This window comes from Alosa alosa, chromosome 17, assembly GCF_017589495.1.
Source record: "Alosa alosa isolate M-15738 ecotype Scorff River chromosome 17, AALO_Geno_1.1, whole genome shotgun sequence".
NCBI classification, from domain to species: domain Eukaryota; kingdom Metazoa; phylum Chordata; class Actinopteri; order Clupeiformes; family Clupeidae; genus Alosa; species Alosa alosa.
Window position 1 is genome coordinate 16,707,951 of NC_063205.1, and position 24,380 is coordinate 16,732,330.

Below are 24,380 nucleotides of genomic sequence, written 5' to 3' on the forward strand. Positions count from 1 at the left end.
CATCACACACACACACACACTCTGCATACTCTTTATTTTTTAGCATATCCATCTCTTTCTTGTTTCCTCTCTTTTTTCAGCTCTTGTCCTCTTCCTTTCATTTTACACCTCTATCAATCTACCTCATGCTTTCTATTTTTGCCTCCTCTATCTCTCTCTCTCTCTCCCCCTCCCTCTCTCTGTCTCGGAGTAATAAATCAAAGTTGGCCACATCTCCCATCTCCTCCATCTCCTTCTTCTCAAGTCTCTGAGTAGAAGCTAGCAGCCAAGCAGTCACCTTTAGCCTCATCAGTCTCCAGCTCTCTGGATGAAAGCTCTCTCAGAGAGAAAGAAATATGCACAAAACGAATGCACTGCAAATGCAATGAGATGCAAATCACTCACCGAAATGAGCAGAATTTAATTCAAATCTGTGCCAGCAGCAAAAAAGAGAGTCGACACATTAGCAGACATTACATCGGGCACCGAGCCAAGATGGAGGCAAAAATGGAGCCGAAATGGGGTCCTCTCATTAGAGCCCAAACAATTACAGTGCTTATGATGCACAACAAAACAAACACGGAGACAATACACGCGACGGCGTGGAGTGAAGGAGGCCTCGCTGTGGCAGTGGTCTATTTTGGGAAACAGGGAGGAGAGGCCGGGCGGCCGGGGCAGCGGCGGTGGAGGCTTCGAGAGCTCATTTACACCAGAGGCAGCAGAAGCAGCAGCAGCAAACAACAACAAGGGCAGAGAGGCAGCACCAACAGGGGCCGCTGCTAATGGACGGGTCAAGCTATATCCATAATGGATGTCTCGGTCCACACAAACAGCACACCTGCGCTCTGAGAGAGGCTAAGCACCCAAGGTCTGAGGACACTCGGGTTTGTAAACACATCTGCATGGAGCGCAATATTCCAGGACAATTCCTCGTCCTCTTGAGAGAAATGCTCGTTATTACCTGAATGAGAATCTGCCTGCTGCCGGTGATTAAAATGAAGAGGAACAAGGTGTTAATATTCTGTTGAGCGCTGTATAATCTGAACAATATTGTGTCTTCTTGCAACATTATTATTGCATCAGCGGGAGGAACTCATATTATACTGGTTAACTAAAAAGGAGTGACAACTTCAGTAGGGCATAACCAGTAAGAATGTATAATCAGTATATATATATATATATATATATATATATGAATATATATATATATATATATATATATATATATATATATATATATATATATATATATATATATATATATATATATATATATATATATATATATATAGGTGAAGCAATTTCAGTAATCTTCAGGATCCAAACAACCTGATGCCATAAAGCCCTCAGTACAGATCAGCTGAAAGCTGCAGTTTGAAACTGAAAGCAACAATGTGTGTGACAGAAAAACAGAGAGAACAGAGAGAAAAACAGATGATAGCCGAGAAGAAGGGAAAATAGCCTTCATCATATCATCTCAGAACCTGGCAAACAACCCACTACACGCAAACAACACCAATTACGCCACCCAGGGACTAGCATGAGAGAAACAGAGAGGGGGATAGAGACTCAGAGAATACCTGACCCCCTTTCATCGACTGTTATGGACGAACACAAGGAATACAGGTGTCTGCTTGTCTTTTTCTGCGTGATGGTGTTTGTCTACATCAATGATGTTGGTGATATTGTTAGAGCCACTGGGCTGTTTATTGAACAAATGTTGAGCTATATTCAGCTTTTAATCAGAATCAGAGAAAGATAGAGATAGCCAGAGAGAGTGAGAGAGAGAGAGAGAGAGAGAGAGAGAGAGAGAGAGAGAGAGAGAGAGAGAGATATGAGAGAGAGACTAGGAGAAGACAGACAGATATAGTGATTGATAGATATGGACAAATAAAACTGTTTATTGAACAAATATTGAGTTATGTTTTGCTTTTTATCTGAATTAAAGAAAGAAAGATAGGTAGAGAGAGAGATAGAGGAAAAGACAGACAGACAGACAGATAGATAGACAGATAGATAAAGAGAAACGGCTCACCAGTCTGCCACCAGTGGTCCAGCACTGGAACCTTAAAGCTCTTCTTGGTCCATTCCAGTGTCTCCACATCACAGCGCTCCCCTGCCAAGAACAAGCTCCGGAGCCTACACACACACACACACACACACACACACACACACGAGACAAGAGCAGAACACATTTTTTTCCATTTACCGTAGTCTTGTTGCCAATGACTAAGCATTTGTTTTCTTAATGCCACAAGGAGTCTTGTTTTTGTGGACTGAGTCCCAATATCGTCCCGAATACCCACACAAACACACATACACACGCTCATTCCTGCCTTTCCCAAAAGCATCATTGTCCTGTTGTAACTAAGAGAGCAAGTATGTAAACTAGCCCACAGCCTCTCTATTATCTGACAAGTGTTATTACAGTGCAACAGAACTGTTGGCCAGCACCAGAAAGGAGCTATATATTGCTATGCAGAGTACTGCTTACACAACACAACCCCCCTTCAATCTCCAGTAGGCACTGAGGCAGACACTGAGCACGTTCAGCAGGCAGACACTGAGCACGTTCGGCAGGCTACATTTGTCCCCCTTTCCCTCTCACTCCCAACCCTCAGATTTGAACCAACCCTGTTAAACTGGCTCTGACCGACAGGAGCTCGCCCCTCAACCCCAGATGTCCAGCCCCATTCCCAGCCTCCTCTCACTCAGGGCCCTGGACCGACCGACCGACGTGGATGGGAGGAGGTGATGGGAAAGGTCGGCTCCGTGATTGGTTCGTCCACCAGGGGGATTGGTGCTCAGTGCAATCGGAGTGTCGGGAAAGTGGCGGTGGGTCCCCAGTGGACAGAGGAGAGGAAAGGTTGTGGACGGATCTCTTCCTGTTTAAATGAGTGACTGTAGGGGCAGGAGGTCACTTTGTTGTGTAATGGAGGATGAAGGCACTGTCTGGTGTATGATGCAGATGGCTCTTGCATTTATCTGAAAGGGGAGCAATCTGCAAGTCATGCGTGATTTAAGTAGAGGGGAAAGGTAAGAGTGGTTGGTATCTATACAGTCTATGTTGTTAACAGGTTAGACTTGGAAAATGGATTGTGTGCTTATATGTGTGTGTGTGTGTGTGTTAATGCATATTTGTGTGTGAGAGTGAGTGTGTGTGTGTGTGTGTGTGTGTGTGTATAGTGTGTGTGTGTGTGTGTGTGTGTGAGTGTGTGTGTGTGTTTGTGTGTGTATACGTATGTGTGTGTGTGTGTGTGTGTGTGTGAATGTGTGCGTGTGTGTGAGAGAAAATACAATGCAATCCAGATACTATAATAATAATAATAATAATAATAATAATAATAATAATAATCTTTATTTGTATAGCACCTTTCATACACAGAATGCAGCTCAAAGTGCTTTACATTTAAGCATGTAACACAATAATAGTCAGTCATTATCAATCACTTTTCTTCATTGCTGGGGCCGTTTATGATCCACTCAGCAACATATCAAAAATATAAAAAATAACATGTCATAAGACTGGCAGCCTTAACCCTTTACCCCCCATAATCACACCATATGGCAACTGTGGCAAGGAAAAACTCCCATATTCCAGGAAGAAACCTTGAGCAGAACCTGACTTTTAAAAAATATTTACTGAACTCGCCTGCTTGATGTACAGAGGCAGGGTGTTCCATAGTTTTGGGGCATAATGGATAAAAGCAGCTTCTCCACTTTGCTTGTGGAGCACTTTGGGTACGATTAAAAGATTAGAATTTGATGATCTAAGTTTCCTTTGTGGTTGATAAGATATTAAAAGCTCAGAGATATATGAAGGTGCTATGCCATTCAGAGCTTTGTAAGTAATTAACATAACCTTAAAATCAATTATATAGGAAATAGGGAACCAGTGCAGTTCAGCCAACACAGGGGTGATGTGTTCTCTCTTCTTGGTCTTAGTTAAAAGTCTGGCCGCAGAGTTCTGTATGAGTGCCAATTTTTTTAGATGTTTTTTGGGAAGACCAGTGAAAAGTGCATTGCAGTAGTCTAACCTGCTAGTGATAAAGGCATGAATTAGTTTTTCTGCATCTTGTTGAGTTAAAAAGGGTCACGACTTTGGCAATGTTTCTCAGGTGGAAATAGGCTGTCTGAGTAACTTTACTGATATGGGGCTTAAAACTTAACTCTGCATCTAAGATGACACCGAGGCTTGTTACTTTTGGTTTGACCTGGTGCGCCAAATTCCCTTAGATTACTAACAACAATGTCTCGCTTTAGTTTTGGTCCAACTCTGTTTTGTAATCATTTAGTTTCAAAAAAATTTTGCTCATCCACTGATTAATGGAGGTTAGGCATGCAGTGAGGGAGCAAAGGCCATCTGGGTTAGTTGGCTCCACAGAAATATACAATTGGGTATCATCATGTAGCTATGGAAGTTAACATTATGCTGACTTATGACGTTTCCCAACGGAAGCATATATAGGGAAAATAGCAAGGGACCAAGGCAGCTCCCCTGGGCCACACCAAAAGGCAAGTCATGTTTTTCAGACACATGATCTCCTAGACTGATATAAAAATCTCTGCCAGTAATGTAGGTTTGAAACCAGTTTAGAGCATTATCAGAGAGACCCACCCACTTCGCAAGGCGGTGAATTGGGATGCCATGATCAATGGTGTCAAATGCCGCACTCAAATCCAGAAGAATAAGGTTTGAGACTTTGTTTGAGTCAGTAGCCAGTCTAAGATCATTGACTATTTTTACTAGAGCTGTTTCTGTGCTGTGATTTGATCTAAAATCTGATTGGAATTTTTCAAGGATACTGTTTTCGTTGAGGAAGGTATTTAACTGATTGCAAACGACTTTTTCAAGTACTTTGCTCAGGAACGGAAGATTTGATATAGGCCTGTAGTTGCTCAGATTGGTAGGGTCAAGATTCGACTTCGACAGCGGTTTTAAAAGCAGTTGGAAATATACCTGTTTCTAATGATGTATTTATTACCTTGAGAATAAAGGGAGCTAAGCTATCATATACATTTTTGAGGAATCTAGTAGGGATTGGATCCAGAACACATGTTGAGGAGCCAGTTTGAGTTATAATTTTTACCAAGCTCAGATTGAGTAATAGTGCTAAAGAACCTTAATTTTGGGGGGCTGTTTTTGGGTGTACTATCAAACATATTACTTGTGTTACCAATAGCCTCCCTTATAGAAATGACTTTGTTTTTGAAGAAGTTTGCGAATTCTTCGCATCTTAGAGAGGATGCCTGACTGAATGTATCAAAAGGTGTTTGATGCAATAGCCTATCAATGGTGGAGAACAACCCTGGAGTTTCCACTGTTTTCAGCAATTACCTTAGAGAAGTGGTTCCTTCTCTCATTCCGAATAGCTCTATTATAATTTGCAATTTTCTTTCTTTTAGAATGGCACGGTGAACCTGTAAATTAGTTTTTCTCCATGTTCTCTCAGCTTTTCTACATGATCTTTTTAGATCATGGATATTTTCGTTCATCCAAGGTGTCAGTTTGCTACAGGGCCTTTTTTTAGTCTTTAAGGGTGCCACTCTGTCAAGCAGAGCGCCTAATTCATGATTGAAAGCCTCTACCATTTGATCAATGGGATGATGTAAAATATCTAAATTTATGGAGTCTATAAGAGCTATTAACTGCTGTTCTGCTCTAATGTCTAAGAGTCGCGATTTGATTGCAATTTCGGGATGAGTTCGGGAACAGTCTGGACTATCTCTCAGCACCTTTTCTGTAGGTAGGGAGAGGCCCAGAGATGACAAAGCGTTTTTCTGTGCCCATCAGGGTGGTGATGGGAGTTTTGTAGTTTTCCTGCAGTGCTACTAACTGCTTATCTCTGATGTCGTTTGTGCCCACGTGTACGATAATGTTGTTGACCTTGGTGTGGCAGGCCAGGATGCTTGGGAGTTTCTGCTGGATGTCAAGGACATACGTGATAGGGGAATGCAGAGGTCTCTAACCATGGAACTGCCGATGACCAGGGTGGAGGTTGATGAGGTTGAGGTTGATGAGGTCTGGGGAGGAGATACTGTCTGTGTTCCTTCCACCACTCCACCCCAAGCAACACACACCATTTTGACCCTGGTGTACTGTTTGAAGGTAAAAACAGCATGGCCACAATTTGATTTGGCTTTACCCCCCTAAGACAAATCACACCACATAACTCACAGTGGCTGGCTTTATTTATTAATATTTAAAGCCTGCCGCAGCTAACCTGAATTCTGAATTTATTTTGTAAATAAGTCTGTATTATTGTATTTATTTCTGCTGTGTCCCCCCACAATGAGAGTTCTAATGAATGCTGGCAATAGCAGAATCTAAACACAAGTGACGTTAGCACCAGTGGAATCTAAACACATGGTGGTCTGTAACGTCTCTGACTGCACACCTTGGATACATGTGTAGCGATGTGTCTCGGCTGACGACTTGTGATTGGATCACCCCAGACGCATTCTAAATGATAATTGACTTGACAATTGTCCTTTGCTGATCTCTGGTATCTGTGGTTGAGTTCATAATGGGTTTTGTCCTTGCCTTCAGACGCACATTATCGGAGGTGTCAGATGATATCAGGTCTGGGAGATACTAAGGACCAAGTTTAGTGGTTTAGAAGCATTATCGGCTTTGCATGGAGATTAAAGCCTGATGAAATGCCTATGCAATAAAACTCTTGAAAGGCCAAGCTCTCTCTCTCTCTCTCTCTCTCTCTCTCTCTCTCTCTCTCTCTCTCTCTCTCTCTCTCTCTCTCTCTCTCTGATATGCGGTGGCCGTGTGTGTGTGTGTGTGTATGCGGTGGCCTTCACACCATGGCAAAGCAACGTGGGAGAAAACCTGTCTCTGATCTCCCTACCTGCCTCCAACTTACAAACACAGACTATTCATCCAGAACCAGAACGCTTCCACGCCGCCCTCTTTCACTTCTTCTGAGCGCTGTGTTAGCGCCGATTGAAAAGGCTGGGCACGTCCCAGGCAATCAAAACACTTTTATGAGTCGTTGGCAGTCCTTTCATTTTGTGAGACACCCTTCCAGGGAGGATCTACAGCTACACTTTACAAAGCTGATAAGCCTGACAACATATCTATGTATCTAGTCTATGTGGACTATGTCAAGGGAATATTTCAATTGATGGCAGCACCATTAGGCTGTTTTGAATAATGTCATTCAGTTTGAGCCCACAGGGAAAAAACAACTAAAAGTTGATGTCATTGTAATTCCATGCCTTTGTTTATCCATAAAAGGGTAAGAAATGTCTTCAGGTTTAGTGGCTGAATATATGATCCTAGTTAAGACGTTGGTGCACAGATCATTTTCTCATCTTATCTTTAAAGTGAAGCAAAGCATTAAACTATTCCCATTTAAATTTGGGGACCAATATACAAAGAAACGTAAAGGTGAACATAGCATATTATTCTTCCTATTGCCCCTAGGACAGTTTCAAATATTGTAGCTTTTTTTCCCAGCTTTCTTTAAAGGCCCCCTAAAGAGTTTTTTTATAAGCTTAAAATAACGTTTATAAAATTATTCTGATGGCACATAAACTCTTAGTAGGGCAAACGCTACTTCTGCAGCACTCTGAGCAGGTCTTATCACTTTGTAAAATAGCCTTAGGAAGTTGCTGTTTGGGTAGGAACATTGCCACCATCACAGACAGAACAAAAGAACAATACGTTCTTTAACAATAAATGGAGTAAGGGATACTAGTGTAAGAATGGGCAAACGTAGTACCGGTACTGGTAACCAGATGTGCATATCAGTGCATATCATGCACATATCAGATCATGCACATACAGTATATGCAACTATTGTTTGTATACCCAAGATTTGTTGGAGCGTGTGTTCCAGTGAACTTTTACTTTGCCGGTATTTGAATTGAGTCATCTGGCCCAAGACTGACAATGTCCGTTTTATTATTAAAAGCTAATCTTCATCATATAAAATAAGAGCATGACACATTGCACAGGTAGATTGCCTGAGTCTAGCATGCAGGAATAGGGCACTACACTTTGCTAAATCCACATATTGAAAGTGTGTGATACGTCTGGCCGGCACCAACACAAAAGCAAATGTCAGGCAAATCACGGGCCGTGCCTGGTCTGAAGTGCCTCGAATAGCACACAGAGCAGGGAGGAGATGGAGGATAAGGGGAGACATGCGGAGCAAATGGGCATCATATTGCTGGAGCTCCCTCAGCCCTTTTCTTGCCTGGAGTGCAGGTCAGACAAGGAAGCAGATAAGCGCCGTCTGCAACGCAGCAGTCTCAGGGAGTCAGGACAGGGAGGGGTTGCTGTAAGCTTTCAGGCGAGACAATCCACTGTGAACGCTTAGAACACAATACACACACAAACACACACACACACACACACACACACATATACACACACACAATTGTGTTTCTGATCTAAGCATTGAACGTAATCACCTGAGGTCACCATTTCTTACAGAAGCTGCTGTATTCAGCAGCCAGTAACATAGATTATTCCTGTCAGGGTTAGTAGCTCAACCACTCTTAATGTCAGGTAGGGAAGATTTGGGCAGTAGTTCTACTCTGAACGACAACAACATAAAAAGCTGTGTCGGTTACAAAAACGGCACGGCTGTCGTTGAGATTACTCAATCATGTTTTAAGGTCAGGAATTTTCAAGGAGAGATGGAATGGCCAAAGTACCACAACAGAAACACCTAACCGAGCTCTATAATATTTAAAGATGTACAGTACTGACATCAGTCTACAGTCATTTCCATGCAGAGTCCCAAAAATCACATGGTACATGAACTATGATTAATATTTTTCTCACCGTTAAACTGGACTAATTAAAGGACAAAAAAAAATTATTTGTACATATTACATCTGCAAGCAACACCCACACATTCCACAATAATGAATCTTAAGCCAAAGTTTAAACACAACCCAAAACCTCCCTTCTAATGAGTTATTATCATTTATTTAAAAATGAATGATAATTTCCAAAAAAAAACATTGACTTTTTTTTTTCCCCATGAGGTCCTCAATACCGAACGTAGCCCGACTCTTCATCTTGTGGTATCAACATCAGAGTGCAGTGCATAAATGTTTTAAGCGGACATCATCCGCTGCTTCCCACTGACCGTAGCTTTGGCCGCCGGCCACCCACCTTTTACCCCCCATTATCTCCATGCGCTACCAGGGGCCAGCCAGGATGATGTCTCTCATTATGGGAGACGGTGAGGGGAACGAGCAAGCGATGGGCGATGTAATGGCGTTTTAATGAGCTGACCGCCAATGGCGGCCGGTGGATCGGCATCAGCACAACTGCCGAGGCTGCGAGCCACAATTACGAGCACCTAATAAGAACACGAGACGCGCGAGCAATGGGGCCGTGTCAGAAAACAGCCGCAATCACAGGACGGTGCAAGGAGTGTGTTTGTAAGGGAGATCAGGTGGGAAATGTTAGAACCACGGTGATTTTGCAGACAGAGCCAATGGAGTGTAGCGAGCATGAAAGCACACCTAGCCCCCAGCGTGCTGACTCACTAACTCAAAGAACTCAGCATTGTGTTCAAGATACGACATTGGTAATTCTTAATTAAAAAGACCAAAACAAAAGATGCTCTCCATCACATGTGCACTTCTTGCCCTAGCTGGCAACATAAATACAAGGCAGGAATGAACCCCAGTGATTCAATATAATGACAAACTAGATGTACCGCATAGCGGTACAAAATATGACCGCCGCTCATTCCTGTACATCTGTTCCGCGAAAATAAATCACACTTCAATTTGTCTCCATATTTTACTCCATACCCCACTCTTGAAACTTTTGTGTATGCTTGTTTGGCATGCCTGAGTGTGTGTGTCTTTGCTGCACAGAAAGTAGCCTACTGGTGCTGAAAAGGTGAATAGATTGTAGAATAGCCAAAGAAGATGTAGCATTGTTATAAAACCTTTAAAATCTCTAAACAATCACAAGTAGGGCAGTTCATCACAGTTCATCCATTGCAACTGGATTGATGAAAGGTCACTTACACCTGTAGGCTACATTGTATTTGGGAAAAGCAAAAGGTATCAGCATAATGTTATTTATTTATTTATTTATTTATTTTTTATGTATTTTTAAACAAAAACATCTCTGTCAGTTCCATGCCGTTTTCAACAGCTATCAAAAAACAAAGGTCATTTTGGATGGATGGATTTTTTGTGAATGTTTCTTCTTCTACATAAGATTTTAGTCATCTTTAGTTCATGTAATACTTTATTGTCAATGCACAAATTAAGTAACAGTAGTCTGAAACGTTATTGTTAATGCAAAAATTAAGTAACAGTAGCCTAGTCTGTAACGAAATGCTGTTTTACATCTAACCAGTGGTGCAAATAACTGACATGTCCAAATGGGCTTTGATGAAATGCATCGCTAGACTGTTCATACATTTTTTAACGGGCCAAAGTTGAAGAGCTTTTGTCCGTTATTGTTAGTGCAAATATAGGCGATTCATGTTCCCTTGCATTGTTTAACTGAGGTCCATGGCTAGTCTGGCTTTCATCAGACCAAGCTCAATCTTTTAAGAAATCAAAAATAAATAGCGGGCAGATCAGGCTGGGTTCACCCCAGCCTAGTCCATAGGCACCCTGATATTGTTTAATTTTCCGATTGAGATATACACGCCTGGCTATTCTAAATGCAAAATGCATCAGGGAGTTATGACAAAACGGTAACTAACAAACTAGATCCCAATAGAAAGCTGTTAGCTTCCTAAGCTACAGGTAGGATTATAAGGTAGGCCTATTTACAACATAAATTGTCAATAGGCTATGCTGGCTTACACAAATAAAATCTCCTTTGAAACCAATGGCTTACGCCTTACAGTATCAAGCCGGACTTAAACTGTCATATCGCGGGCGAAAAGTTGTAATAACATTCACGCAGCTCCATGAGTCAAGGAAAGCGGGAATGAAGTAGCCACTTCTAAATGGGACCCACTACACAGTAGCTTAAGGTGTTTTGCTAAAGCAGCCATAATGAAATGAAGGTGTCATTGTTTGATACTTCACACACGCGTGCTTTTAATTTCACAGACTACAACTACCAAGCTGTAATCAAAGCACATCGATTCCCCTCTCACACCCTGCACGCACTTAAAACAAAATAAACAGGCGCCTCAGTCTCACGCATGTATAGGCAAAACTGCATCAGACCGTTGTAACGCTGGTAAATCTTCCATTGCACAGAATGATTTTTGTAGCACGGCAATAAATGACAGTCGAAGATACAAACAGTGCTGCTATACATTTGCTTGGTATAACCGCATTTATAGTTTTCTACAAATGCAATAAATCAAATGCCTCCATCACTCAACCAACGCTTAACGGTAACATTACCTAGGTCCTTATTGATATTACAAGATTAACGTGCCTGCAGTAAAACCAAGCATGTCCGATAAACATCCTCAGATTTATTTCGCTTCAAGAAGAAATGGGAATTACACTTCATGTGAACATCGTCCTATCCTTATTAGATGTTAAAATGCGGTAAATTACTGTCCTTGTATGAAGCGCGTCGATCGTTTTTCCAACCCACTTTTAACTTCCAACAAAATTACGCCTCACTGCAACGATGCCCATCTAGTGGACAAACGACTACTTCTCGCCAATACTGAAAATGCAGCCATGATGATGATGAATATTTATTTTGGCTTTCTTTTAATCCTACTGAATTTGTAATTATGTATCGGGCCGCTCTAATACCGATAGTATGTGGGTGCCTGTGTGTGTGCATGTGTGTATGTGTGCACCGCCATTTACAGGCCAATGAGTGTACAGTCACTAAATGTACACATAACCTAATTTTTAGACCCCCATGGATGATCCCGGGACTAAATACTATCATGTACCCCGTGGTTTCGGGTGTCCCGGTATCAATGACCAAAAATTCAGGGAGTAGATGACGGAAAAAATTCTTGAATTGTGTGCATGTGCGCGTACAAATTTATGTTTATGTGTGGGGTGTGTGTGTGTGTGTGTGTATGTGCGCGTTTGTGTGTTTGCCTCATGTATGTGTGTTTGTGCATGTGCATGCATGCGCATATATGTCTACTGTGTGAGTATGTGTCATAATGATGATTACTGTAAATGTATGTGTGTGCGTGTGTATCTGTTTATGCACATGTGTGCACATGGAATGGGTTAACATGACCCTGGAGGCAAAACATAATGGAAAAAAAATTGGTCATCCTAGGCCCTACAGTTCTCAAGATATTCACAGAGAACTGTGTCTTCGCCCCTACCCCTCCTTCGGGGTCCAGTCCAGCCGGGGGGGTACAGATCAAAACGAAGAATGACGGTTCCATGCTATCCATGTGGGGTACATGCCCACCAAGTTTTGTGTACCCCGGTCTTTCAGTGTCCCGAATCCTTGTTGGTGTACGCCACTAAATGTACACATAAATTATTTTATTGTAAGGCCCCCATGAACGAAAAGAACACAAAACTTGGCATGCATTCGAGGGTGTCATAATGATCCTACACTTTTAATTTCGCGGCAGTTTTGACCTTGTCAGCCAGAGATATTGTGATGAAAACACCTAATTTTTTGCTTTTAATTTTAACTAGGTGGCTATACATGAAATAAGTGGTAATGGCATGGGTTGACATGCCCTCTTAAGACCAACATACATAAAAAAGGTGGACCTCCCAGGCCCTACGGTTCTCGAGATATTCACAGAAAACTGTCTCCGGCCACCTACAGGCCAGTTGGTGTATAGTAACATAAATTAATTTATTGTGTGGCCCCCCATGAACGGAATTCCACAAAACTTGGCGTGCATACAGAGGGTGTCATAATGACCCTACACTTCCAATTTCGTGCAGTTTTGACTATGTTAGGTCACAGATACCTTCAATTACAACACCTCATTTTTACTTTTTGTGTTTAACTAGGTGGCTTATACATGAAATGAGTGGTTATGGAATGGGTTGACATGGCCCCTTGAGATCAACATACAAAAAAAAAAAATGGTCCTCCTAAACCCTACGGTTTTTCGAGATATTCACAGAAAACTGTGTCTGCCCTACCCTCCTTTCGGGGGGTCCAGTCCAGCGGGGGGGCTACAGATCAAAACGAAAAACGATGGTTCCATGCTATCCATGTGGGGTTACATGCCCACCAAGTTTCGTGTACCCCGGTCTTTCAGTGTCCCGGAATCATTGACGGAAATTTGGGCATCTAAAAAAAAAAAAAAAAAAAAAAAAAAAAAACAATCTGACTAAACCTATATGACCGCCGCTTCGCTGCGCGGCAGTCATAATAATTATTAAAATATAAACAAAAATGATTGCCAAACAGGGACACCCATGTGTTTGCAATGTTTGTGAACTGTTGACTGTTCAATAGCTAATCTCAGAGCCAAAGAGAATCTCATGCAGTTGCTTTCTCAGGCCATCTATTTTCATGGTGGTGAAGAGCGGAAGCTAAATCTGGAAACACTTTGCTTGCTTTATGCTTTAGGAATACTGGGTTTAAGTAAAACATTCCCAAGTACTCCAAAAGCAGCTACAACATCACTTTCTTCCACAAAAAAAAAGATGTGACATAAATCAATCTGTTCTTACAGTCGAAAGCAACACACTGCAGGTAATGAGTACCACAGTAGCAGTCTGCCAGCTGCTTGTTAAATCCATACTAGGTGAGATCATCTCATAAAGAGTTATCTATACGGGGCGTTAACTAGGGACAGGTTCACTAGGGAGAAGATACCTGAGCAAAGGTTCATATAAGGAAGAGATGTTGTCTGGGGATGGAGACTCACCTGAGCAAAGGTGTGTGTGTGTGTGTGTGTGTGTGTGTGTGTGTGTGTGTGTGTGTGTGTGTGGGAGATACTCAAGATTTTACTTGGGGACAATACCCGGGTGGTTAAGCCTTTACTTGATGGTTGGGCTTTTTGCATTGGCTGTCTTACCTGTGCATGGGGTACTGGTTCCCTCGCTCTGCCTGAGGGTCCTGCTGTCGGATGGCTCGGATGGCCGTGGGTGCAGTAAACATGGAGGACGCGCCATGCTCAGAGATCACACGGAAAAACGCCCCAGGATCTGGAGTCCCCACAGGTTTACCCTGTACACACACGCACACACACACACACACACACACACACAGTTCAAGTACTGTTTGTAAATGCATACACGTATAAATGTCCTAATCCTTCACATATCCCTTCATCAGATGAAACATGATTCATGGTGGTTATGAAGGCTGCAGAATTAGTCCACCTATTATGAAGGAGAGGCTTACTTGATAGGTGCATTAATGAGTAGATGTAAGAGAGATGCATTAGACTCGGGTGAGTTAACTTAATCAGAACAAAAACATCATTAAAGCTCCGTTCTTCTTTGGGTGAGATGAAAATTAAGTAATTTGCACAGGCCAATACTTCTGAAGAAAAGCTTGACTCGCTTCACCCTTGGAGAGAAACGGAGATAAAAACAGATCTATTGCAAAGTTAAGTTTGCAAGTGCATATTAATAAGCAAAATATCAAATACAGATCCCAGTGTTAATTAAAAAAAACAATTAAATGATTTGTGAAAAGGAACTACAAAACAGGACCCACGACTGTCCTGGAGAACAATCATATTAACTAACACAGGGAATTGGAAACTTTCTAAGGGCTCATTTCAAATGTCCAACTAATTGTAATTCTCTACCAGTCTAATACTCATGGGCAGAGAGAACCACCCTCCCTGGCCCTCTGTCTCTGTCTCTGTCTCTGTCTCTGTCTCTGTCTCTGTCTCTGTCTCTGTCTCTGTCTCTGTCTCTGTCTCTGTCTCTGTCTCTGTCTGTGTAAATATTGGGCTAAACCTCTAACTCCGCTGGAGAAGGTCTCTGTGCTGAAAGTAGAGGTCAGAGTGAGCACGAGAGAAGACAAACACCCAGCGTGAGATACAGGCGCTGTGATTAAAGCCCAATAATAAATTCAACACCCACCACTGCAAAAATGTTCCTCCACCCACAGGAGAATACCAGACTAATAAGAGGCATCAGTGCTAGCGGGCGATTTCAACCCACTGGAGAGCGAAAGCGAAAACAAACCAAAAAGAGAAAAGGCCTACACTCCGCTCATTCATATAATCTCATCACTCTGGAGATGGAGGAGAGCTTAACTTAGAGGCTGGGAACAGAACAGTAGACTTCCCATGATGAATATGGACCAGGCTATTTTTGAGAAGGCAATCGTGTACGGGAACCACACACAGTGTGGGAGATGATGAGAGAGAGAGAGGGAGAGGGAAAGAGAGAGGGAGAAAGAGAGAGGAGGAGAGAAATCTTGAGCTCTTGTAATGCATGGATAGAAACTATTTCCCTTGAGGATTTAAAAGAATATAGTTATTTTTCTGTTATGCTTTTTTTAGGAGGGCTTATGCCATAGCAGTAATGAATAGATGGGGGAGAGAGAGAGAGAGTGGAGCAAGACACACACAGGCAGAGAGAGACATGCTAGACAGATCAAAAAAATGGGAAAGAAGAATACAGGCAGAGACAGAGACAACATTGACTAAAAGAGAAAAGAGAGAGAGAGAGAGAGAGAGAGAGAGAGAGAGAGCAAGGAGAGTGTGTGTGTGTGTGTGTGTGTGTGTGTGTGTGTGTGTGTGTGTGTGAGAGAGAGAGAGACAGAGAGAAAGACTAAGAGCGAAGAGAGAGAATGTGTGTGTGTGTGTGTGTGTGTGTGTGTGTGTGTGAGAGAGAGAGAGAGAGAGACAGAGAGAAAGACTAAGAGCGAAGAGAGAGAATGTGTGTGTGTGTGTGTGTGTGTGTGTGTGTGTGTGTGTGTGTGTGTGTGTGTGAGAGAGAGAGAGAGAGAGAGAGAGAGAGAGAGAAAGAGAGAGAGAAAGAGAGGGGGGTCAAAGGAGCTTTAAGAGAGTCCTTGCCCTCATGCTCCTTCCCATCATGCCCCTGGCAGTGAAATGACTTGACTGATTCTATTCCCATTGGTCCACAGTCCACATGAAAAAACTGGGAGGCCAGACAACGCTACCTCATACAGAATGGTGGTGTTGCCATGGAGAAGAGGGGCGTAGCAGATGTAGGAGTGACCAACCACCCAGCCAAGGTCTGAGGCTGCCCACCACACCTGAGAGAGAACAGCAGGGTGTCATAATACATATGAAGCGGTATACAGTAATACAATGCATTGCTAATAATAACTACATTCTTTTTACATGTAAATTATGAAAAAAGTATAGGTCCATACATACAGATACCCACATAGAGGTACACACACACAGAGCGCGCGCACACACACACACACACACACACACACACACACACTCCTTTGTCTCTCTCCATCCTTCCTCTGCTCTGTGTTTGGAGCAAATGAGGTAAATCAATAGATAACAGTCCATGCATGCAGTACTCATTGTGGATTAAATGGACTAATTACTGCCTGTAGTTAAGTGAGTGAGAGTATTTATTAAAGGTGCTGTCTGTGTTTTGGACACTTCATTTGTCCCCAGTTATCAGATCCATTAAATGGATGCACAAATGTAATGGGGTTCATGCCCCTTAGGTGGAAATGATTGGGTATCAGTCTCAGGTTAGAACTGGGTTGCATAATACAAAAAGCTGGGAAAGGCATGCATCCAGCCGCAAAAGCTAAACTGTTTATGTTTACTTGGCAGATGCTTTTATCTAAAGTGACTTACAACATAGAATTACAATAAACATTACATTAGCATATGAAAGTCACAGTTTAAAGTAAAATAAAATAAATGTAAAATAATAATAACTGACTAATAATAATAACAATATAATGACCATATATAATAGCAAGCCTTTTACAATGATAATGCTTTTAGATTGTCTTTGCTACACATGTCATCCATCCATATCTTTGCTGTATATCCATTTCCCTTATTCTGTTTATATCAAATGTGTATTGTTTTTTATGTTGCATGTTTTGTATTCATTTTAACTAAGTGCTGCCTTTCTTGGCCAGGGGTTTCATTTGGAAAAGATGCTTCTGTCTTCATGTGACTACCCTGGTCAAAGTATTAATAAAATAAAATAAAAAAACAAACAAACAATGACTAAGCTGTTGTGTGGTGAGCGTTCTGGCGCAAAATGACTGCCATTCATCACCCAGGTGGGTGCTAAACATTCATGGTTGTTAGTGAGGTTCCCCCTTCAATGTAAAGCTCTTTGGGTGCCTTGATAAAGCACTATACAGTGCCTATAAAAAGTATTCAACCTCCTTAGATATTTCTACTTTTAATGTTTTTATAAATAGAATCTTGATCAATTTAATTTGCCCTTATTTATAATAATTTACAAAAATCCCCTCTTTAATATCAAAATAAAAGCAGATTTCTACAGAGTAATGTTAATTAATTAAAGCAACACCAAATAATTTTCCCTCTGTCGCACGCATGCTATTTGTTTATCCAGCACAGGCTTTGCAAATAACGATGTCCACAGACAAGGTAGAATATTTTGCATGACTTATAAAAGTACGATGTATTGCGACATCAGATGCAAGTCAAATTTGTAGTTTCTTATGTCTCATTCCACCGAACTACAGATCCGCTACCCCATCTGGCACACTTACATAGTGCGGTTATAGCCGATAGAGAATTGCCATTCACCCTGTTACGAGTTGATGAACCACTGATTTTGGAAACATTATTTTAAGGTATAAAAAACCTTGCTTTAACACTAATGCAAAATAAGTGATTGCATAAATATTCACCCCCTACAAGTCAGCATTGAGTAGACCTTTTTGCCGCAATTAAAGCATGGAGTCTGCATGGATAGGTCTCAATTAGGTTTGAACATCTGGATACTGCAATTTTACTCCAAAACTCCTCAAGCTCTGCCAGGTTGGAAGAAGATCAGATGTGAACAGCCCTTTTTAAGCCCAGCCACAGAGTTACTATAGGATTGAGATCTGGGCTTTAACTCGCCACTCCAGAACATTCAACTTATTGTCTTTAAACCATTTCCGTGTAGTTTTTGCTGTAGGCTTCAGCTCATTGTCTTGCTGGAGAGTAAATCATCTCCCAAGTTGCAGTTCTCTTGCAGACTGAATCAGATTGTCCTCCAGGATTTCCATATATTTTGCTGAAATCATTTTACTTTTACCTTTACAAGCCTTTCGAGCCTGCTGTCGAGAAGTACCCCCACAGCATGATGCAACCACCATCATGCTTCAAATTAAAGATGGTGAGTTTTTGGTGGTGTGCAGTGTTTGGTGTCTGCCAAAAATAGCATCTAGTATGATAGCCAAAAAGCTCAATTTTGGTCTCATCAAACCAACAAAGCTTTTTCCATGACCTTGACCTTGGAGTCTCCCGCATCTCTTTGGGCGAACTTTAGTCGAGATTTAATACAAGCTTTAATTGCCACTCAACCATAGAGCTTCAACGAGTTGCTGTATGCATAGTTTCTCCTATTTCAGCTCCTGAAGCTTTTAACTTCTTCAGAGTTGTCATAGGTGCTTTTGTTTTTGTGTTGACGGCCTGCTCTAGGCAGATTTGCACATTTACCATATTCCTTACATTCCTTAATGATGGATTTCACTGAACTCTGTATCCATCCCCTCACTTATGCTCATCAATAACCTTTTCTTTGAGTTGTTTGGGGTGTTCGGCCTCATGGTGAAATTAAAGCCAGGAATACTGATTGACTAGTTACTGGACCTTCCAGACGCAGGCGTCTTTATATCTTTATATTACTATACTATACACATTCACTGCACTCAGGCAATGTCCATTTCAGTAACTGTGAGACTATTAGCACCAACTGGCTAGACCGCTGTTGATTTAGGTCAGTTACTTTAAGGGGGTGAATATTTATGCAATCACTTATTTTGCATTATACATTTTAAATGCATTAACATTACTTTGTAGAAATTTGCTTTCACTTTGACATTAAAGAGGGGATTTTTGTTAATTATTGTAAAACAGGCCAAATTAAATTGACAAAGATTTCATTTATTAAACCAATAAAAGGGGAAATATCCAAGGGGTGAATACTTTTTATAGGCACTGTAAATGTAAAGGCTGAGGAAGTCATTTGTCCCCAGGGCCATTGAACTGTTCAATGCTTCACTAAAGGGAAGAGGAGAGATATACTTCTCTGCTTAGTCTGTCTGCCTCTCCACCCTCTCCATGTTTGAGTACTGACTGCCCATTACTGCTTTACTACTGTTTTACTAATGTCCACAGTCTAATGTTTTTACTACTGTTTTACTGCTACACTGTTTTTCATGCTATATTAGCACACATGACCAATGGCTACTGAATGGCTGTAACCCTATTACCTCAACCTGTTCCTGCACTGACATAGTTTTTTATATTACCTTGTCTACATTATACTTTACTCTCCTATTTGTCCATATTATTTATGTTGGTCTCTAGACCTTATTCTTGCACTGTTGCACTACTGTTGGACTACTTTTTGCACCTTCACCATGACACTCACTCTCTTGAGCACCTTACCATGCACACATAACTACAGGACTACTGTTGGACTACTTTTTGCACCTTCACCATGACACTCACTCTCTTGAGCACCTTACCATGCACACAGAACTACTGTTGGACTACTTTTTGCACCTTCACCATGACACTCACTCTCTTGAGCACCTCACCATGCACACAGAACTACAGGACTACTGTTGGACTACTTTTTGTACCTTCACCATGACACTCACTCTCTTGAGCACCTCACCATGCACACAGAACTACAGGCCAGTCCCGGTCCGTTCACTGCAAGCGTCTCATGCTTGATCACCCTCAAGCACACTGTGGATTTTTTTTATTTTAATTTAATAGTATATTTAGTATTTAATTTTGTTAGTTTTTCTCATCTATCTATCTATCTATCTATCTATCTATCTATCTATCTGCAAGTTGTTGTTGTTGTTGTAATAATAATAAGTGAAATACAAAGATGAGCTTCTAAACATTTCCTGAAAATCCCCAAACTATTTCTAGAACAGACAACACTATAAATCCCAGTATCACCAGCACATCTCCGTGGCGTACCTCTCCTGGGCTGAGTCCGTACAGATTGGTCATGGTCCAGTTCAGCATGACCGCATAGCCCGCCGTGTCTCTGACAATGCCCTGGGCAGGGAGAAAATCGGTATCTGACTCATACGCACATGTTCAAAAGCACTTCAGGCAAATGTCCAGTTTATGTCACATCCTGAACAACACTCATAAGTTGGTAAAGTGGGCATGATATACTGTTTGTAGAGGAAACTGTGAGTTTGAGGATTCGTAAGGGAGGTAAAAAACAAAACACACTGTTAGGGATTCTAAAACACAACAGAGCATACAAGAGAAGTTCAGTTAGAGCGTGATTCATCTCTGCTCCGATAAAGCATCCAAGACACACACTATATGCACAGAGAGATATGTCCTCCCACAGAGCAAGTTGATGATATACCAGCACTCTCAGTCCAGAGCAGGTGATTACAAATCCATCTCGCAAATGGACACTGACGGCAGGGAGTAGCCTACACCTCATACCGCAGCGCAGGTACTGAGGCGCATCGGAGACTCGTGGGAAAGCTATATTTTTGCTGCCATGCAACTGTAAATAAAACCTCCTACGATAGGGGGTGTGTGTGTGAGAGTGTGTTTGTGTGTGTGTGCGTATGGCTTGGCTGGTGCCATATATCTCCTGGACACGTGTGTGAGAGCCTGTGTGTGTGTGTGTGTGTGTGTGTGTGTGTGTGTGTGTGTGTGTGTGTGTGTGTGTGAGAGAGAGAGAGAGAGAGAGACAGCTCCATAATAGAGGAGTTTAAGAGAGTGGGCCGAAACTCTCGCCAGCGGGCATACATTTCACGTTGCCCACCCCAGAGGCAGACAGAGACAGACAGAACTTCAGGCCTTTTTTGCCTTCAATTTTCACTCTGCCTCCAGGCGACGTTCCACCTCCCCTCTCCTCCTCCCGCAACGGCCGCACATGTCATCTCAAACTTCTTTTCCTCTTCTTCTTCTTGTTCTTCTGTCAGTGATGCTAGCCGCGTTTGGCCTTCAAGCCTTCTTCGCTCTCCTCTCCTCCTCCAAAGCGGAGCCGGCTGACATTAATTAACAGGAATGTGATTACATGGCGTCGCTGTCTGCCGCCAAGAGGAACGGCGAGAGTGGCAACGGCACAGTTGGGTTTCTCCGCAGTTCACCAAGGTCACGGATTTTTATGAGATATTAGAGGGGGAAAAAAATGTAAAAGCCTCCTCAAATTATATCACTCATCAGAAATTAATTCACATGGTGGCCTGGGATTTTGAAATGATGCCTCATTCCTTGTTCCCCTGAGAATTTGAATTTTAACTCTTCAAAAGGTGTTTTGAACAAAATGAAGGGATGGCGTAACAAATTATGGCAGCCCAATGTCTTCAGGAAGTGTGAACATCCAGGATTACATTGCTTCTACCAATATGCGCTTTAAACAGACAAAACAAAGCTACAATGTCATTCATCTTCAGGACGCTAAATTAAAGGAGTTTCCCTAAACACAAAGAATGGGGGTTCGGTCGGTACCAGTGAGAAAACAAACTTGAAGACCTCCAACATAATTTGGTGAGGAGGAACCAGCCTGCGTCAAGCATCTCTTGAAAAACTATGTACCACTGAACAAGAATATTTCCATTGGGGGAGACGTAGCGCAGTGGTAGCATCAGGGTCCATTACCATATCTCTCTCTCTCTCTCTCTCCCCGCTCTCTCACTTTTTTCTCTCTCTTTCTCCATTCTCCCCCTTCTGTTTCTCTTTTTTTCTTTCTCTTCCACCCTCCATCTCTTTCTCTCCCTCTTTCTCTCTCTCTTTTTCTTCATTCTTCCCTTTCCCCCCATCTCTCTCTCTCTCTCTTTCTCTTCTCTCTCATTTCTTACTATACACTTTCCTGTCCGTTAAAGGCTAAAAAAAAAAACCAAGCGATTTATATATGAATCCTTCTGTTACCTTGGGTGCGCCTGTTGTTCCAGAGGTGTAGAGGATATAGAGGGGGTGGTTAGCAGGGAGGGGGACACAGTCATGGGGCTGAGCCTTGGCCATCTCCTCGTCCCAGTCCAGACTCAGGTCAGGGTGCATGGACACCCTCTCCTGTGGAAGGAAGCATGTAGTTCCAGAACATCATTCAGGTGCATTACATTATAACATTACTATTATTCATAATTTAGCTAATGTGTTGGTAGTTTTTGGTATTTGTTGGTGCCCACATCAATGGCATGCATTTTGTCTGGTTATGTTGCTGACTGTATCATAAACGGCCACAGCAAAAAAAGGAATGAAATGGCTATTTCAACCAGACATAAGTATTGCTGGTATTTATTGGTGTTGGTATTAATTGGTAGTGATTAATTGTTAGTGTCCGTTTCAATTGGTAGTAATTTGTTAGTGTCCGTATCAATGGCTTGCGCTTTGTCTGTTTATGTTGTTGAAGAGGAATGAAATGCCTATTCCAACCAGACATAAAGCAATAGCTTTGTATCTGTTACTTTATTAAAAACACTATCGCAATCAGTCTCCATGGCAACAGCAGATGCATGTCGTTGCGCTCTCTTTTATTGCAACAAATAGTGAGCATTGATTGGAGTGAATAATTGATTCTTCCTTTCAAGGCACTTAAAACTATATGGCAGTGGCAGGATTAAGGAGGACAAAAGAAAACATAGAATTCAAAACCGTTGTAACAACATTACTCCAAAAGGCCCTGAAATGTAGTTCTTTCTGGTGCGCTTAAGAAACGATTTTGCGCACCACACACACACACACACAAAAACAGTCATTTTGAAGGTGATTCAAGCAGAAACTCATTTCGGCAAGTTGGAGTGCAGACATATTATAGTAATTGGCTCCTGCTGCCGAAAGGAAATAGAGTGTCTTTCCCCATGAGGAAGTGCGGGCACTCTTTACTTTTGGCTTTCTGCCTGATTCCAAAGGATGGTGAGAGGACTGGTCTGTGCATGCATAGGGCTGCAGCCCTAAAGCAGAACGGAGGCCATTTGCATTGTTATTGATTTTCACGCACAGGGGGTGTCACTGGATGAACTCTTTCCATCGACATCCCAGCTTAACTTCTCATCAGCCAGAGAACTTAAGCAGAGAGACTGCCTACCCTCCCGTCACATCATCAGGTGATAGTGGGTATATGTGTGTGTATGTGTGTGTGTGTGTGTGTGTGTGTGTGTGTGTCAACAAAATCTGATTCCTTTTATTCATCTAACTTTCCTCCTTTACATTCACTTCCTAAGTTCTCTTGCATACACACACAGTAAGACTAAGGAGCAAAAGCATACACATACATGTCCACTGTCCACACACACACACACACACCACACACTCGCCTGTGGGACACGTACATACCCCCTCCAAACAATAAAAGCTGAAACGAGCTCAAAAAAGCAAGTGTGTGTATTTGTGTGTGTGCGTGTGTGTGTGTGCGCGCGCATGTGTGTGTGTGTGTGTGTGTGTGTGTGCGCGTGCATGTGTGTGTGTGTGTGTGTGTGTTATAGATTATGGACCACACCCAGCCAAAGTCTAATCCCTCTCAATTCTAATAACCCCTCTCTATAACAACTTCCTCATGTCTGCCTCATAAGGTGTATGAGATGAATGTTCACCCCCCACCCCCCCCACACACACACACACACACACACACACAAACACACACATGTGGTCTGATTCACCAGCTCAAAGCCTCCTCCAAACACCAAAAGGTGAGCTGAAAAACTAAACCAAAGGCACACAGCTCAAATGACTCACAGTGCATTTGGGCTGAGGTGACCCAGTGCTGTGCTGTGCTGTGCAGTGCATCAGGCTACAGGGGGATTCTGGGATTCCACGTGCAAACTTGCCTTTCAGAAGAGCTTTTTAAAAACAGGCCACATAGCACACAGACTGTAGAGTGCGTCAGAACTATCTGGAGGCGAGGTATTGAGTTTTGGAGGACAAAAGCTGAGCTTCTGACTGGTGGAGGGCTGAGCCTGTGTGTGTGTGTGTGTGTGTGTGTGTGTGTGTGTGTGTGTGTGTGTGTGTGTGTGCGCTCTGCTGATGGCCTGACTGACCTCAGAGGAGATTTTCACAGATACATTACAAATCCACACACACACACACACACACACACAGCTCAGTATACAGCTACAATATAACACACACACACACACACACAAATGCAATATATATATATATATATATGGGCAGTGGTAGTGTAGTGGTTAAGGAGCTGGGCTAGCATGCAGTAGGTTGAAAAAGTTGTAGGTTCATGACAAATTCCATCAAAAAAAACACCAACAAAGTAACCTGGTGTGGGCAAGAAACATCACCAACAGAACATGCAGATATATCCATACACACACACTATTACTGTGTCATGATGGAAGCTTGTGAGATGCGATCTTCACTGAATGAGCAACTGAA

The 24,380-nt window shown here is 42.2% G+C and overlaps 1 protein-coding gene across 3 annotated transcripts in view; it reads right to left on the minus strand.

The window, feature by feature from the left end:
* Positions 1-24,380, minus strand: part of acss3 (acyl-CoA synthetase short chain family member 3) — a 50,628-nt gene that overhangs the window by 21,091 nt on the left and 5,157 nt on the right. For all 3 annotated transcript variants that reach the window (XR_007196313.1, XM_048268028.1, XM_048268029.1), the window contains exons 5-9: positions 21,924-22,064; positions 19,998-20,078; positions 15,989-16,084; positions 13,920-14,071; positions 2,015-2,118 (exon numbers count right to left, since the gene is read on the minus strand). Coding sequence is in view for 2 of the 3 variants with exons in the window: in XM_048268028.1 (XP_048123985.1) it covers positions 2,015-2,118; positions 13,920-14,071; positions 15,989-16,084; positions 19,998-20,078; positions 21,924-22,064 (574 nt within the window). In the remaining variant the exon portion in view is untranslated. The remainder of the gene's footprint in view (positions 1-2,014; positions 2,119-13,919; positions 14,072-15,988; positions 16,085-19,997; positions 20,079-21,923; positions 22,065-24,380) is intronic.